Source organism: Mobula birostris, chromosome 3, assembly GCF_030028105.1.
Source record: "Mobula birostris isolate sMobBir1 chromosome 3, sMobBir1.hap1, whole genome shotgun sequence".
NCBI lineage: Eukaryota > Metazoa > Chordata > Chondrichthyes > Myliobatiformes > Myliobatidae > Mobula > Mobula birostris.
The window spans coordinates 214,815,255-214,833,044 of NC_092372.1; the positions used below are offsets into that span (position 1 = coordinate 214,815,255).

Here is a 17,790-nt window from a genome sequence, read left to right on the forward strand (position 1 = left end):
TTGCCCTTCCCTTGGACAACATCAGTGTCATGGAGAGGGGAGACTTGCTGCATAGGCAACTGCCTGTCTTCCATACAACCTTGCCTAGGCCTGCACCCTGGAGAGGACACTCCAGTGTCGCCTCACCGCGGCAGACGCTGTGCTACCAACACAGACTGAAGCAAGACTTTCCAGGCGCAGATCCATGATCTCGCGAGACTAACAGATGCCACCATAGCAGCAGAATTAGGCCATTTGGCCCATTGAGTCTGCTCTGCCGTTTCATCATGGCTGATCCAATGTTCCTCTCACAGCCCCAGTCTCCTGCCTTCTCCCCATATCCCTTCATACCCTGACCAATCAAGAATCTATCAACCTCTGCCTTAAATATACATATTGACTTGTCCTCCACAGCTGCTTGTGGCAAAGGATTCCATAGATTCAACACCACATTCCTCCTCATCTCCATTCTAAAAGGATGTCGCTCTATTCTGAGGCTGTATCCTTACTGTATTTTGATTGACAATAACATGGGCAATAAGTCCTTTCAGAAGTCATCAGAATAGATGTTTGAATTTAATCTTCATCAATATCATTAGATTGAAATAAATTTGAAGTTACATTGAGCAATAAATGCACTGTGTTTTGTATTTATTATCACTTTCTTGAAACATAGAGAAACAGAAATCTGCTGCACATTACAGGCCCTGTGGCCCACAGTGTTGTGCCAGCCGTGTAACCTACACTACTCATTCTAAAACCCATGAAATTTGGTGATATCTCTATCAGATATTTAAATTAACAATAAATATATTAATTTCTCTCTTTCCACGCCGTTTGCACTCTCACTTGCTTTTCTTCTCTCTCTCAAGTGGCCAAGTCATTGGGTATATTTAAAGCAGAGGGTTGATAGGTTCTTGATTAGTAAGGGTATCAAAGGTTATGGGGAGAAGGCAGGAGAATGGGATTGAGAGGGATAAAAAATTAGCCATGATGGAATGGCAGAGCAGGCTTGATGGTCTGAAGGCCTACTTCTGCTCTATGTCTTATGGTCTCATGCTCGCACTCACACTCACATTTATACATGCACTTTCTTTATTACTGAATTCTGAATAAAGTCGTATATAGTGTGAGCAGTGAGATTTTTTCCCAAGGTTTTCCGAACACTAATGTGTGTTTCTGTTCTGATTTCAGGTTCAGAAGCTAGACGGAGTGAGGTTAAAATGGAACCAACCTTTGGAAATATGGGTTCATCAATGTATTTTAAAAATCAGTTTGCACAGTCTCAAAATGGACCTAAGATGGGCCTTGTGTCCGTAGCACTTACATTAACACCAAATGCAGCTGAGGTGAGACAGTGCTATATAATTGCATTTAGTTAACTTCGTTGTTCTCTATTTTGTCTAAGTTACGCACTTTTTACCTGTACTGAAAGGCTCTTCCTCAACATTGTGCTTTGACTTACAGTTCAGTTCAACCATGAAAGTTGTTTTAAAATCTTGAAAAACAGCTTTTGTTTCGTTTTTTCTCCATTTAGCAATTGGTAAGGACATTATATGATTTTTTAAAAAACTTGTTTCTTCAAAATTAGGACATTGGTGGTGTTGTGGCAGCAGTGGCTGATCTCCTGCACGTTAAGGTTCCCAACAGTTACGAAGTCAGCAGTGGACCTGAACCGTCTCCGATGCCTTTGATAAATCCATACAAGTTTAACCAATCCTTTGAAGGTAGACCATCACTCTTAGCTCAGGCTTCTCACCCTGGATTTACTGGTTCTGTTAAGGTTATGAGGCCTGTTGGACCTTCAAGTCTCCCATATATGATTCCTCCCCATGGTAAGTCTGTTTAAACTCACACATACCATTTCCATTATAGCTAAGGGTACTGTCTTCTCTCAACTTGTGCTCAGTAGCTTAAGAACTACTGTATAATCAGATTTTACAGCACTTGTACTTAAATATACCTGAATAAGCAGCTTAAGAAATACTTAATAAGATACTTACTGATGTGCATTGTGCATGACTTTTATAAGATGAATAAAGGGCAACAAAACCTGCTCTGACCATTTACAATATGCACAGGTACAGAGAAATGAAAACAGTTGCAGTAACATACTCTGCAGTGTCACTTCTCAAATTCACCTAATCATCAGGGATGGTTACTCTTACTGAGAGGGAGGTCCGCGCAGTTCAGGAAGGTCCCCTTTATTACCCTTATGTGGATTAAATGGCTGACACTTTCTCAATAATCTGTCAAGTTCTGAGTGTTAGTAAGTGCAGGTGAAATGTTTCTGCTATTTTGTCTTCCCTGTAGCAGGCACAATGGCACTCAAAGCAGATAATCGAGCAGTCATGAACACCTCTACCACCTCTAAACCTCAGTGGTGCCGACATTGTGATGTTGTGGTGCTTGGTAACGGTGTACGGAAAACACTCACAGATCTTCCATATAATAAGCAGGTATGGGATTTTATGCAACGAGCCATATTTGCTACAGAATTACTGTGCTCGCTTTAAATTTAATGAAGAGTCAATTTTAATGGGAATTTGTAAAATTTGCTGAACTAATGTTTTTTTTGATTAATGGAGTTCAAAGATTCTTTTCTGTTCATTCATTAATCATGTGAAATATTAATTGATAAGCCACACTTAAGTGACAGCATGCTGTATTTTAGGAAATGTGTTGGCAGAAGTCAGTCAAAGTTTTCAGCTCAGAATGCACTAGAGAGGTTGCAGAGGTGATGTTCAAGGACTGGAGAATTACTGTAAGGAATTAAAAGCAACTAGGTTGGAGCTTTAAACATGGGAGACAGATAGAAATGAATTCCACAGGTGTAGACAGTGAATAGACACAGCACGTAATGAGGATGAGATGGAGAATGGGAATAATGATAGCTAGAGGACATCAACTTAAATTAGATGGCAGACAGATTAGAAATAGGAAAACCAAAGAGGAGTAGAAGGTCACAAGGAGTAGAACCACAACCTGGAAGACTTTTGGACCGACATTTAACAAGCAGCGAATAGAGGGAAATGGACCGTGTGCTGGCAGTTTAGATTGGTACTGTGGTCGGTGAAGAAGTTGTGGACTGAAGAGCTTGTCCCTGTCCTGTTCAATATTATAAGGAGCAATCTGATTAAAAGTGGTTGATGGGGTTGAAGTTGTGTGAATCATCTGGTAACACCAGGTTAAATTGTGTTGCTTCTTCGAAAGGGGCAATTGAAGGCTACACCTTTGTTAATAATGCAGAGTTCAAGAAGTTTGATAGCACTCTTCTTGAACATATCCATCAGTTTAATTTTTAATCTGATTGATCTTTGAATTCATTTGACTAGCACTGCACCTTACTGAGACTCTTTGCTGCTATTCTTACCTGTTCAGTATAGTTTTAAAAACTAGCAATTCAATATAAGTGATGAAAGTCCCCAACAGTCAATGTCTTTGAATAAAAGTCATAGTCATCCAATCATACAACATGGAAAGAAGCCATTCGGCCCAGCCTATCCACAATGTCCAGTGTATCGCTTTAACTTAATTTTAAAGTATGTTCATCTTAACTTTTGTTGGCTGATTATTTTTTTAATTTAAAGTAATACACACTAGCAAATCAAGTGTGGAGGAAAAATTCAATTAAACACGCACTCTTTTCAGCTCCATAAATAGTGGTAAAAGTATCCTTTGTATCCCCGAACCATTTGGTAATACTTGTTTGGATTACATAGAGTGCATGAATATAATAATTCTGTACAGTACCAAAGCCTGCCTGCCAATTGTGTGATTACTGTTTTGATTCTATTCTGACAGCAATTCTGCATTTTTGTAATGCTTAAGGGAACATTTGTATATATTTGTGTCAAAACGCAATCAGAAGCTTTTTTATTTCTTCCCTCAGGATTCAAGAGATGGAACAGGAAAACTAGAGACTGATATTGTCTTTTGTAGCAATAGTTGTTTTGTACAGTATGCAATGGCCACACAAGCAAAAACTCCAGATACAAAGGTAATCAATGAAATATTTTTACAAAGTAAGAGCAGTTTTTAAATTAAGCATACATAACTGTGCGGGCAGTGGGGTAGAGATTCTTCTCTACCAAAGGAGGTGTAAGGCACTCCTTCTCTCCGCTAGCCTGCAGGTCACCCTTGGGCAAAGTGTAACATCTGCTTAGGACCCCACCCACCATGATCAGGATCACGTGAAACCATGGGAGCAGGTGGTGGGTGGTTGTATGAGGAGCTGGTGCATATCATAGGTCCTTGTATGCAACCACTAACGCCAGGCAGTCTCTGAAGAGTAATTGATAAAGGTTGGCCTGCCTATCTTGTAAAGGCATTGCCCAGAAGAAGGCAATGGCAAACCACTTCTGTAGCAAAGACTGCTAAGAACAGTCATGGTCATGGAAAGACCATGATCTCCCAGCTACAACATGGCATGGAATGTAACAAATGCATAGCTGCATCTGTCATTGGCAGTTTTTGGATTTTGACCATATTTCAAAGTACTATACTTTATAGAGTCTATTAATATTAAAATAAAAACTAAAATGCTATGGGTCTGTTTGAATAGGTCAGTGTAAAATATACCAAGAATTGCTTTTAAATTAAAGGGAAAATGCTTCATAGTACAAGATCAACTTCCATAGTGCCAAGAGAATCATGAATCGTCTGTGAAATTCACTTTTAGTAAATTTTACAGGCAGAACAATTCTACTTAATGTCAAAATATTACATAATATTTTGAAAAAATATTTCTGCTTATCAAATAATGGTGTAGGGTATTGTTAGCATTTAGGTGGCAGGAATGCCATTCCCTTGAATCCTTTGGTTTCCTTCCATATCCCAAAGACTTGCTAGTTGGTAGATTAATTGGCTACTGGTGATTAAACTAAGTATAGATATGTATATGAGAATTAGTGTGACATTGATGGACTCTGGCAAAGAGATTACAGGTGAATTTCCTGAGAGCTTGATGGGCTGAAAGGCTGCCCTTCTGTTTATAAATTTTTGAGAAAAGTAATTCATTTTTGTTTAAGGAATATATTTATAAAAGCTTGAGGCAAAATTTTTCCCTACAAGATTTTGTAAGAAACCTTTTCAATTGTATAAGCCACTTCTATCATAATTCTTACTTATGAGCGAATTACATGTTAGTAGGGAAGTGGTGTTAGGTAAATTGAAGGGATTGAAGGCAGATAAATCCCCAGGGCCAGATGGTCTGCATCCTAGAGTGCTAAGGAAGTAGCCCAAGAAATAGTGGATGCATTAGTGATAATTTTTCAAAACTCGTTAGATTCTGGACTAGTTCCTGAGGATTGGAGGGTGGCTAATGTAACTCCACTTTTTAAAAAAGGAGGGAGAGAGAAACCAGGGAATTATAGACCGGTTAGCCTAACGTCGGTGGTGGGGAAACTGCTGGAGTCAGTTATCAAGGATGTGATAACAGCACATTTGCAAAGCGGTGAAATGATCGGACAAAGTCAGCATGGATTTGTGAAAGGAAAATCATGTCTGACGAATCTCACAGAATTTTTTGAGGATGTAACTAGTAGAGTGGATAGGGGAGAACCAGTGGATGTGGTATATTTGGATTTTCAAAAGGCTTTTGACAAGGTCCCACACAGGACATTAGTGTGCAAACTTAAAGCACACGGTATTGGGGGTAAGGTATTGGTGTGGGTGGAGAGTTGGTTAGCAGACAGGAAGCAAAGAGTGGGAATAAACGGGACCTTTTCAGAATGGCAGGCGGTGACTAGTGGGGTACCGCAAGGCTCAGTGCTGGGACCCCAGTTGTTTACAATATATATTAATGACTTGGATGAGGGAATTAAATGCAGCATCTCCAAGTTTGCGGATGACACGAAGCTGGGTGGCAGTGTTAGCTGTGAGGAGGATGCTAAGAGGATGCAGGGTGACTTGGATAGGTCGGGTGAGTGGGCAAATTCATGGCAGATGCAATTTAATGTGGATAAATGTGAAGTTATCCACTTTGGTGGCAAAAATAGGAAAACAGATTATTATCTGAATGGTGGCCGATTAGGAAAAGGGGAGGTGCAACGAGACCTGGGTGTCATTATACACCAGTCATTGAAAGTGGGCATGCAGGTACAGCAGGCGGTGAAAAAGGCGAATGGTATGCTGGCATTTATAGCAAGAGGATTCGAGTACAGGAGCAGGGAGGTACTACTGCAGTTGTACAAGGCCTTGGTGAGACCACACCTGGAGTATTGTGTGCAGTTTTGGTCCCCTAATCTGAGGAAAGACATCCTTGCCATAGAGGGAGTACAAAGAAGGTTCACCAGATTGATTCCTGGGATGGCAGGACTTTCATATGAAGAAAGACTGGATGAACTAGGCTTGTACTCGTTGGAATTTAGAAGGTTGAGGGGGGATCTGATTGAAACGTATAAGATCCTAAAGGGATTGGACAGGCTAGATGCAGGAAGATTGTTCCCGATGTTGGGGAAGTCCAGAACGAGGGGCCACAGTTTGAGGATAGAGGGGAAGCCTTTTAGGACCGAGATGAGGAAAAACTTCTTCACACAGAGAGTGGTGAATCTGTGGAATTCTCTGCCACAGGAAACAGTTGAGGCCAGTTCATTGGCTATATTTAAGAGGGAGTTAGATATGGCCCTTGTGGCTACGGGGGTCAGGGGGTATGGAGGGAAGGCTGGGGCGGGGTTCTGAGTTGGATGATCAAATGGAGGTGCAGGCTCAAAGGGCCGAAAGGCCTACTCCTGCACCTATTTTCTATGTTTCTATGACTATCCTGCTTCCTTTAAGGTTGCAGGGAGAGAGGGAGGGAAGCAGAAGAAGCTTCAACATAGATCTACTTTTAATCGTAATAGTTGTTAGATCTATTGTTTATTTGTACTCTACTTCTGTAATTGTTTTAATAGTCCTTTCCATTCAGATAGGTTTGATGTGTGCAGCCTAAGTCTGTGAAGGTTCTGCAGAAGAAATTTGCTTATATCTAATCTTATTTAATGTTGTCATTCAAGGTGCTTAGTCATAAATTTTTAACCAAGGTGTTAATAAATATAGGATTTAAATCTTGAACTTATTTAATGGACGATTGATTGTTGCTCTTAGTCAACTCAAGTTGGAATAAATTATCTTCACCACCTTTTGTCTATTTTAAACCAGCAGGAGTTTCCATCTGCGGTGGCAGAGCAGCAACCTAAGGATGTGACGCGAAACACATTCCATCATTACAACAACAACACTTCCCCTTTGGATGTCCATCGCCTTCCACGGATTCAGGAGAATGCAGTTTCTCCAACTCTCAGTGTCTATTTTCCTCCAGCCAACCTGCAGTTGTTCAAACAAGATCCAAAGCCTGATGATCTCAAGGTGACGGTGAAGCTGAAACCTAGGCCGAGGTCACTACAAGGAGGTTTGGATGACAATCGCCCCATTAAAAGGTGGAAGGGGATGAAGTGGAAAAAGTGGAGAGTTCAAATAGTCATTCCGAAAGAGCATTTAAAGCTGGTGTCTGAAGAGGAAATAGACGAACTTCTAAATAAACTTGGGACATCATTCAAGCCCGAGCCCATGCCCCGAGATTATAGACGATGTTGCTTATGTCATGAGGAAGGTGATGGAACAACTGATGGGGCTGCAAGGCTCCTGAACCTTGATCTGGATCTCTGGGTCCATTTAAATTGTGCCCTCTGGTCCACAGAAGTATATGAAACACAAGCTGGCGCCTTGATTAATGTGGAGTTGGCTTTGAGACGGGGCCTTTCCATGAAATGTGTTTTCTGTCATAAAATGGGAGCTACTGGTACATGTCATCGGATAAGATGCACCAATATTTATCATTTTACCTGTGCCAGTAAAGCCCAATGTATGTTTTTCAAGGATAAGACTATGCTCTGCTCATTACATAAACCAAAGGGACCTCATGAGCAAGAGTTGACATATTTTGCTGTCTTCAGGAGAGTTTATGTACAGCGGGATGAAGTTAAACAGGTAGCCAGCATTGTACAGCGAGGAGAACGCAACCACACATTTCGGGTTGGAGGCTTAATTTTCCATGCCATCGGACAGCTCCTCCCACAGCAGATGCAGTCTTTCCACAGTTCAGTAGCACTCTACCCGGTTGGCTATGAAGCAAGCCGGTTTTACTGGAGCACGCGTTACTCTAACAAGCGTAGCCGTTATCTGTGCTCCATTGAAGAAAAAGACAGTGTTCCAGAATTTGTGGTCAGAGTCATTGAGCAAGGTCATGAGGATCTGGTCTTAACTGGAAGTTCTCCAAAAGGTAAGAAAAAAACATTTCAAATTAGATTTTTAAAATTTTTTATACTGATCCCTCCGTTTGGATTTCAATAGGAACTCAAGTGTATCTCACTTCATCTACAAAATCAAAATAAAACTGCTTATAAATCAAATCGTAATTTGTACATCTTAGGTATTTTGGCACTTGGTGTTTTCTCAGTAGATTTCATTATGGAATAGAGCCTTTTATCTCTCAAGTAATAGAAACAGTTTTTTAGATCTCTGTCTCCATCTCTGGAGACAAACTGTCTACCAACATCATTTATAAAATTACTGAAAGCCATGTCTGTCTTCCTCCAGCTCTGTCTCCTGTAAACATGCTATTCCCTTTTCTCAGTTCCTTCATCTCTGCCGCATCTGTTCCCAAGATGTGCCTTGCCTTTCCGGGACATCAAAGATGCCGCCTCCTTCAAAGAACGGGATTTCCCTTTCTCCACCATTGATGTTGCCCTCACCCACACCTCCTCCATTTCCCAGACATCCATGCTCACCTTATCTTCCTGCCACCTCAACAGAGATAGATTTCCTCTTGTCCTCACCTACCACCCCATGAGCCTCCACATTCAACTCATCATTCTCTGCAACTTGCGCCATCTTCAACGGGATCCTACTCCCAAACACATCTTTACTTCCCTCCCACAACTGTTTTCACAGGGATTGCTCCCTCGGTAAATCCTTTGTAATTCTCCCCCACTACTCACCCTCCTGGCACATAATCCCTGAAAGCGACAGAAATGTTATACCTGCCCATTTACCTCTTCCCTTACCTCCATTCAAGGCCCCAAACAGTCTTTCCAGGTGAAGCAAAACCTCACCTGTGAATCTGTTGGAGTCATCTGTTGTATCCAGTGCTCCCGACATGGCCTCCTCTACATTGGTGAGATTGCTTTGTCGGGCATCTTCATTCCATCCGCTAAAAGCTGGATTTCCCAGTGGTCAATCGTTTAAATTCCTGTCCCCATTCCCATTCTGACATGTAGGCCCATTGCCTCCTCTTTTATCAAGCTCAGGATAGTGGAGCAACACCTCATATTCCGTCCAGATAGTCTCCAACCTAATGACATTAAAATCGATTTCTCCTTCTGGTGCTTTTTCCCCATCCGCCTTCTCTTCTGTTCCCCACCCTGGCCTCTTACTTCTTCTCCTCTGCTGCCTATCACCTCACCCTGGTGCCCCTCCTCCCTCCCTTTCTCCCATGGTGCACTCTCCTCTCCTACCAGATTCCTTCCTCTCCAACCCTTTACCTTTCCCACCCACCGGCCTTCAGTATCACATTCTAGTTGGTTCTCCTTCCCCTCCCTCCCCCACCTTTCCCCTTCCTTCCCAGTCCTGAATCAACTGTTTAATTCCCCTCTGTAGATGCTGCCTGACCTGCTGAGTTCTTCCAGCATTTGTGTGTGTTGCTCTGGATTTCCAACATCTGCAGAATCTTTTGTGCTTAGAAGTTTTCTGTTTTACTTCTCTTTATCAATCTGGAGCTTATTTCAATTTTTTTTTAAAATGTATTGTAGGCTGCTTCAGTTTGAAACATACATTGAGCTTGTTCGTTGGAAACCACGTCATTTTGATTCTGTCCAAATATTATATTGGTGTTAGTTTATTGTTGCTATGTATCAAGTTAAAGCAAAAGCCTTCTGTTGTGTATATCTAGCTGAGGGATGTATAGTTCTGTGGAACACAGAATTCCAAGAATCCACAGACCATGTTCTTAAATTGGAGCAGTTCATAACAATGATCAACTTGTGTGTAGTAAATCTGTAGCTTTGTAGAGTCACAGAGAGAAATGTCACAGAAATGGGCCCTCCAGCCTACCATCCATTGCTATCAACCACCCGTTTAGGGTAATCCTATATTAATCCCAGTTGTCCTCACATATAGGCCCTTCAACCCACAAAGTTCTGAGGTAAGGACATGTTCGGCACAGCGTTGTGGGCCGAAGGGCCTGTATTGTGCTGTAGGTTTTCTATGTTTCTATTCTCAACTCTACCCCCAAATTCTATCACACCCTAACCCCTATTACATACTAGGGGCAATTTACAGTGGCCAGTTAACCTACCACTCTGCAGGTCTTATATGTGGGAGACAAAAAGAATACTTGAGGGAACTCATTGGGAGAACCCAGTAATCACAGTGGCGTTCAGTGCAATTTACTAGCAAGCATTACTGTAAAATCTTATTTTTTTTTGAAAACATGTTTGCTAAAAAGCATAATAATTCAAAACTTGACAACAGTAAATGAGGAAACCAAAGGTGCCATATAAAATTGATTGAAATGATGGAAATTGCACTTTTCTCTTTCAGGGGTGTGGCAAAAGCTTTTGGAGCCCATAGCACGTCTCCGAAAAGATGCTAATATGCTGAAACTCTTCCCAGACTACCTTCGGGGAGATGACCTCTTTGGCTTGACTGTTTCTGCAGTCACAAGGATAGCCGAGTCGGTATGTGGATTTTACAAAACAAAATAAGTATTTAAGGCTCTACAATATGCCGCCTTCCTCTTTTCCAGATTTGATCTGTTATTATCAAATGTAAGCTAATTTGAGATGATAAAGAGACATAGATTGAGTGTAAACAGCCAAAGACTTTTTCCTAGGATGGAAATGGCTAATTCAAGTAAGCATAATTTTAAGCTGATTGGAGGAAAGTATAGAGAGGACTTTTTTTTTAAAACAGAGTGGTGGGCATGTGGAATATACTGCCAGGGTGGTGGTAGAGGCAGATAAATTAGAGGCATTTAAGAAATTCTTAGATAGGCACATGGATGATAGAAAAATAGAGGGCTAGAAAAGGAAGGGTGAAATTGATCTTAGAGTAGGTTAAAATGTCAGCACAACATCATGGGCCAAGGAGCCTTTATTGTATGGTACTGTTCTGAGTTTTTATTAAAATAAAATGACAATTTGCCAATAGGTTAGATTTCTGCTGTAAGAGGCTTAACCACAACATAAAACTGACCCTGTAGTACTAAGGAGAATATGGGCTGTTTCCTGTATCTACATACAGGTACAATAATAATTTTAAAAAACTTACAGTGGCTTCACAGGCACATAGTGTCATTCAAGCAGCATTCACAAGAAAAACATAAATTATACATCATTTTTACAAAAAAGAGCTGAATTAGTAAAGGAAGAAGTCCCAAGTGCTCAGTGGTCATAGTGATGCTAAACTGTAGTGGCTAGGGTTGTACTCACAAGACAGCCATCATTGATGGATTTCCACACTGCTTCCTGTGCGCCAGCACAGATTTTGATTTATAAAGGAAAAAGGGATTTGAAGATCAAGCCCCCACATCTGGCAGAGTGATCCCTGCCCTTCTATATGCTTCTGAAACCTGGACTACTTGCAGCAAGCACCTCAAGGCATTAGCAAAATACCACCATTGCTTGTCCTTCAAAATTCTCCCAATTTATTGGGAGGTGAAGTAAACCAACCATGCCAGCACCCCTATATTGAGGCCTGGGTTACACTCAGTCACTCGCATGGTTAAACTAGCCTCTAACCCTAGCTCTGTCATGTATTTGGTTGCTAATCATATTAAATACAAATCTAAAGTTTGAAATGTGAACTTCAAAGTTACAGTTGAGTTTTAACAATTATGATCAAAGTTTCAGTGATAGGCTATTTCACCATCTTGCCAGTAATCAACTGGGTAGCTGTACTTCAATCATTTTTACCAAGAAATCCCAAATTAGAGATACAGCATGGTAACAGGTCCTTCTTGCCCAGTGAGCTTCTGCTGCCCAATTATACCCCTGTGACCAATTAACCTACTAACCTGTACGTCTTTAGAATGTGGGAAACTGGAGCACCCAGAGAAAACCCACAAAGTTACGGGGAGAACATACAAACTCCTTATAGGCAGCAGCAGAATTGAACCTGGGTTGGTACCACTGTAAATCTAAATCTTAAAATAACTATGCTTACCATGCTGCACCAAATTATGTTGACAGATGTTTTAAGTGAGGTTTTTATCATTGATAACAAAAGCCATCAGCATTATACATTGAATGTGAATTGGCTGAGTTAATTCAACCAGATGTTGGTTTTTAACTTCTTATGTTGTAGCTGCCTGGAGTAGAAAATTGCGAAAACTACACATTTCGCTTTGGTCGCAATCCACTGATGGAACTTCCACTTGCAATAAATCCTTCAGGCAGTGCCCGATCTGAGCCCAAGATGAGTACCCATGTCAAGAGGTTTGTGTTAAGGTATTTTTGTTTTCAACTTCACATAGTACCGTCCAGGGTTGGAGGTTGCATTGCTTGCTCTGCTGTGCCATGTCATGTCCACCATTTATTAAGGGGTACAATGGCAGGGTCTGTTTAATTGTATAATTGCCAACCATAACTTGTGTACTTCCAATATGGATTAACCTCTGCTTTCCTTGACACTTTATGCCACTGTGAATTGGGGTATAACTCTTGCCCTATTTCCCTATTTCACACATAGAATGTGTTCAGTCATAAACAGTGCCTTAAAAAAGTATTCAGCCCCCAACCCCTAGTTCACATAAATATTACATCATGGATTCTGATCAATTTCACTTGAGAATTTTTATTTGTGAATCACATCCTCCTTTTTTCACAGTAGAGCCCAAAAAAAGGGAAAATTGTAAAGCCTGTAAAACTAAAAAATTCAAAACATGAAATGCCAACAGTTCAAAAGCATTCATTCCCTTTTGTTCAGTACTTAGTGAATCATATCTCACATCTCATTGCAACAAGTAGTCTTTTTGGATACGTTTCTATTAACTTTACACAATGTGATGGAATAAGATTTGCCCATTCCTCCTAGCAAAATTGCTCAAGCTATACCCAGTTAGTTGTGGAGCAGCAGTGGACAGGGATCTTGAATTCTTGCTTGAGATGTTCGATCAGATTAAGGTCAGTACTCTGACTGGGCCATGCAAGGACATAAATTTTCTTCAACTGAAGCAACTCCATGGTTGCTCTGGCAGTGTGATTTGGGTTTGTCCTGCTGAAAGACAAACCTCTTCCCCAGTTTCGGCTTTCTGGCAGAGGCTAGCAGGTTTTTGTGTTCCGATCCCTACTGCAGAAAAACATCCCCATAGCATGATCCTACCTCCACCATACCTTACAGTGGTGTTACCTGGCTAATATGCAGTATTAGATTTGTGCCACCATGTTCTGCTTAGTGTTGAAGCCAAAAAGTGCCACTTTAGTCTCATACGACCACAAGACCTTCCACATCTTTACAGTAACTTCTAAGTGATGCTTTACTAAAATCTTGGCAATGATGTGGTTTTATTAAGTCCAAGGCTTCTTTCTTACCACTCTTCCATAAATACCCTTTTAGTGTAAGGATTTAGAGATTGTGAAGCCATGAAATTCATCTCCATTTGTAGCCACTGACTTCTGCAGCTCACTCAGAGTGACTGTTAGTGTCACAGTGTCCTCTCTTACAAGTACTATTGTTCTCCAGTGACAAAGTTTGGAGGAGAGGCCTGACCTAGGCAGTGTGGCTGTGATTTCCCCTGGGATCAATAAAGTATGACTATGTTTCATATTGTTTCCACTTTTTTTGATGGACTGTGCTAAGCTCTGGGGTATGGTCGGTGCCTTTGATGTGACTTTGTACCCTTCCCCAGATTTGTGCTTCTCTATTATCATTTCCCTGACCTGCCTTGAATGTTCTTTTGTCTTCATTTTGGTTTGGTCTGTTGAAAATCTACCATACTATTGGACCTTAGAGAGAGGGGATATTTATTATTATGAATTCATTGAAAACGTGTGATTCTCCAAATTTCTACATTAGCAAATAGGATTAGTTGGTAAGGTGATACTGTACATTGCACCTGAGGAAAGTTAGAGTAGTAATTACAAAGGGGATGAATATTTTTTCAGCCTCATAATTTTGGGTTTGAATTTTTAGTGAATTGTTAATAGATTTTGGAAATTTTCCTTTGATTTTATGCGCAATGTTTTGTAGTTTAGCTCAAAATGTCCTACTTTAGTATATTATAAATTTAGGAAATGAGACAGTAAAATGTGAAAATAGTTGTGAGAGCTGAATGCTTTTTCAAGGCACCATATATGTCAAATGACTTGTATTGGGAATGAGGGGGAAATTAGCAGTAAGTGGCAATTGAAAAGGATAAAAGCATTTTTTTTTCAATATTCTAAATAGTCCCTACTTTCCTTTAACAAAATTAGCTGGAAACAAACTACTTCCTTTATTAATAATTCCTATTCGCTCATTGCACGCTTAAAAACTGCTGCAATAATTATGTACTTGGTGGGTAATCCGCTCAGCTTGGTCCATTTTGTGTGCCATTTACCTTCAAGAAAGAAAAGTATTTCTGTTTACTTATTTTTATTCCCATTGACCAAAAGGAACTTCAGAATTTGTTTCTTTTTCTCCTTCTCTTCTTGTTGCTTGGTGTCCAATTGTGCTAGGCCACATACGCTGAACAGTACCAGTACATCCAAGTCTTTTCAGAGTACAGTCACGGGAGAACTGAACGCACCTTATAGCAAGCAGTTTGTTCATTCCAAATCTTCTCAGTATCGTAAAATGAAGACCGAGTGGAAAATTAATGTGTATTTGGCCCGTTCTCGGATCCAGGTCAGTAATTTGTTGTCAGCACTGGTGAACCATGCGACATGTTGCAAAACTTCTAAATATACTTCTTCTGAATTACTCTCATTGCAATCTGGGGCCTGTAATTTGCCTTTGGGCAACGTACTTTTGTTTAACAAACCCATCAAGTTATATTGTATTATGCTCGATATAGAATACTGTAACTAAGATTGTAATTATAGTGCTCCCTTTGGCGTTGTGTATTGGAACATTATAGAAAGGGGCAAATGCCAGTGTGCTGAAGTATGAATTCTCCTGAATGGAGAAATGATTTTAGGAACTTATGCTATCGTGTTTATTTTTCTATATAAGTAACAAGACTCGGCTGGTGGCATAGTGGCATTAGTGCCGGACTTCAGGACGAAAGGTCCCGAGTTTGAATCCAGCTGGCTCCCCTGCATGCTTTCCATATGTGCTGGGTTACGAGCTGGTGATCTCTTTGGAAGCTCACCCCGCAGAAGGCAATGGCAAACCACTGCTGTAACTTGCCTCGTACGTGGTTCCTCACTACGTCAAAGAGGCGTAGAGGGAAATTGTCCGCTAACCGGAGAAACTCCGGATGCGACGTACCTTTCCTTTCCTATAATTAACAAAATCCTCCTTAAAATTGGAAGTTATGGTGATGCTGAGAATTCCGAGTTTTCCATTTTGTCTAAACTTCTTGATTCTGCAGATTTGGTATAAGTTGTTATCCCAGTTGGGAAGATAAAAGGCAAAAATTGTCCATGCTCGTAAGTGTAGAGAAGGCTGACTGCACATCTACAGTGCAATTGAATTACTGGCCCAGCTTTGATTTCCCAGTGTCCATTAATACTTCAAAGAACAACCTCAGAAGTAGTTTATTCCAAAAGTGTTACTGTTGTGGCTCCAGATCAAAAATTCTATCTTGTGAATTCAGAATTAGTTAAGTTAATAGCACACTTTTTTTTCTCAGGGTCTTGGATTGTATGCTGCCCGAGACATCGAGAAACATACCATGGTTATTGAGTACATCGGAACAATCATCCGCAATGAAGTGGCTAATAGACGGGAGAAACTTTATGAGTCTCAGGTAAGCTCAGTGTGTTGATGAAGTTCATACATACCATCATATGAAAATGAATGAAAGTCAATTGTATAATTGTATTGTGCAGAAGTCATTTTTATACCATTTTTTAGTTTAATTTTTGCCTTCTGCATTAGTGTGTCAGCAGAAAAGAACAAATTTTAAATTTTCAAGCATTCATTTTCCAAATAATTGAATGTTACAGAGAATCTTTTTGCATTTCATTAAAGGAAATAACATATTAAGTAATAGACACACTTTTTGAATAAAATCTTAGTTACTTTGTAGGTATAAAGCCTAGTGCGTGGTTAAGTAAAGATAACAAGCAAAGGTTCAAATGTTCTTTAATTATCAACGTATACAACACTGAAATTCTTCAGTTCTCCGGGTAGCCTTGAAACCAAGAAAGAAGAGAAAGGCAGCACGATCATCAACTCCAAATCCTTCCTCCTGCACAAAAACCTAACAAAGTGGATCAGGTACACTGACCCCGAAATCCCTCTTCCCGCACAAATAATAACAAATGGGTGCTAATGATCAATGATAATGAGTTGAATAAAATAAACTGATTAACTGAAACAAACTGGGTGAAGGGCAACGAAACTAAAAGGTGAGGGTGTGGCAGATGTGAGAGTTTACTTTTCAGATCATCAATTCTTAGACCATGGCAAAAGTGAGCATAGCAACAAGACACAAGGTGCTCCCAAGCAGAAATTTCGTGGCAGACAGGAGTTCCAAGAAATGCTGTCCAAGTTCTTTTGAAGAAGCACAAACAAACTGGCAAGGTTGAAGACCTGAACCACAGTGGTCATCCACAGAAACTGAGTGTAGCCGATGAGATGTACATCAAACTGATGTCCCTTCTAAATCAGAAAAAGTCCAGCTCTGCCATCAGCTCTGAACTCTCAGAAAGCAATGGAACCCAAGTATACCTCTGAACAATCCAGAGAACTCTTGTCAAAAGAGGTTTTTCATTGAAGAGCTGCTGCCAAAAAGCCATTCTTCCCAAGTGAGAATAAAGCCAAGAGACACAAAAACAAAAGGACTGGGGTGCTGAACAATGACAGCAAGTGCTCTGGACTGATGGAGCCAAAACTTGAAATTTTTGACTCAGTTGGGAGGAAGTTTGTCCATAGTTCAGCTGGAGAGTATTACATGGATGAGTGTCTGCAGCCAACAGTGAAGCACAGAAGAGGTTCCCTGCAGGTTTCGAGCTGTATTTCTGCAAATGGAGATGGTGATGTGGTCAGAATTAATGGATTCCTCAATGCTGAAAAGTACAAGCAGATTCTCTTTCTTTTCTTTTTCAATCTTTTTATTAGTTTCATAAAATATAGACATAACATAGCAAACTGGAGAAAAATCATGAAAAAAGAAAAAAAAAATTTTAAAAAACCCACCCCAAAAAAAAACTAATCTAAACAGAATTAATCAACTAAACTAAAAAGACTTGGGCAATTTTAACAACGTAAAAATGGAAGAAAAGAAAACCTTAGTGTCGACGACTCCGTTCCTCTCAACCAACAGCACAGAGAAGTAACATAAGTTTGGAAATGGTCAAATTACATCATATGAAAATGCTGAATAAATGGCCTCCAAGTTTTTTCAAATTTAATGGAAGGGTCATAAACCACACTTCTAATTTTTTCCAAATTTAAACACAACATAGTTTGTGAAAACCAGTGAAATACAGTAGGAGGGTTAATCTCTCTCCAATTCAGCAAAATGGATCTTCTAGCCATTAAAGTAAGAAATGCAATCATCCGACGAGCTGAAGATGTTAAATGATCTGAGTCTATCATTGGTAATCCAAAAATAGCAGTAATTGGGTGAGGTTGTAAGTCTGTATTCAAAACCGTTGAAATAATATCGAAAATATTTTTCCAACA

At 40.2% G+C, this 17,790-nt stretch overlaps 1 protein-coding gene across 11 annotated transcripts in view; it reads left to right on the top strand.

Annotated features, from left to right (window-relative positions):
• kmt2ca (lysine (K)-specific methyltransferase 2Ca) overlaps window positions 1-17,790 on the top strand; it is a 487,395-nt gene that overhangs the window by 457,817 nt on the left and 11,788 nt on the right. For 8 of the 11 annotated variants that reach the window (XM_072254064.1, XM_072254065.1, XM_072254063.1 and 5 more), the window contains 9 exons: window positions 1,174-1,328; window positions 1,571-1,814; window positions 2,293-2,438; window positions 3,872-3,979; window positions 7,120-8,239; window positions 10,558-10,694; window positions 12,322-12,464; window positions 14,673-14,841; window positions 15,791-15,907. In XM_072254064.1, the coding sequence (XP_072110165.1) occupies window positions 1,174-1,328; window positions 1,571-1,814; window positions 2,293-2,438; window positions 3,872-3,979; window positions 7,120-8,239; window positions 10,558-10,694; window positions 12,322-12,464; window positions 14,673-14,841; window positions 15,791-15,907 (2,339 nt within the window). The remainder of the gene's footprint in view (window positions 1-1,173; window positions 1,329-1,570; window positions 1,815-2,292; window positions 2,439-3,871; window positions 3,980-7,119; window positions 8,240-10,557; window positions 10,695-12,321; window positions 12,465-14,672; window positions 14,842-15,790; window positions 15,908-17,790) is intronic. The other 3 variants (XM_072254067.1, XM_072254074.1, XM_072254066.1) reach the window with 2 other exon arrangements.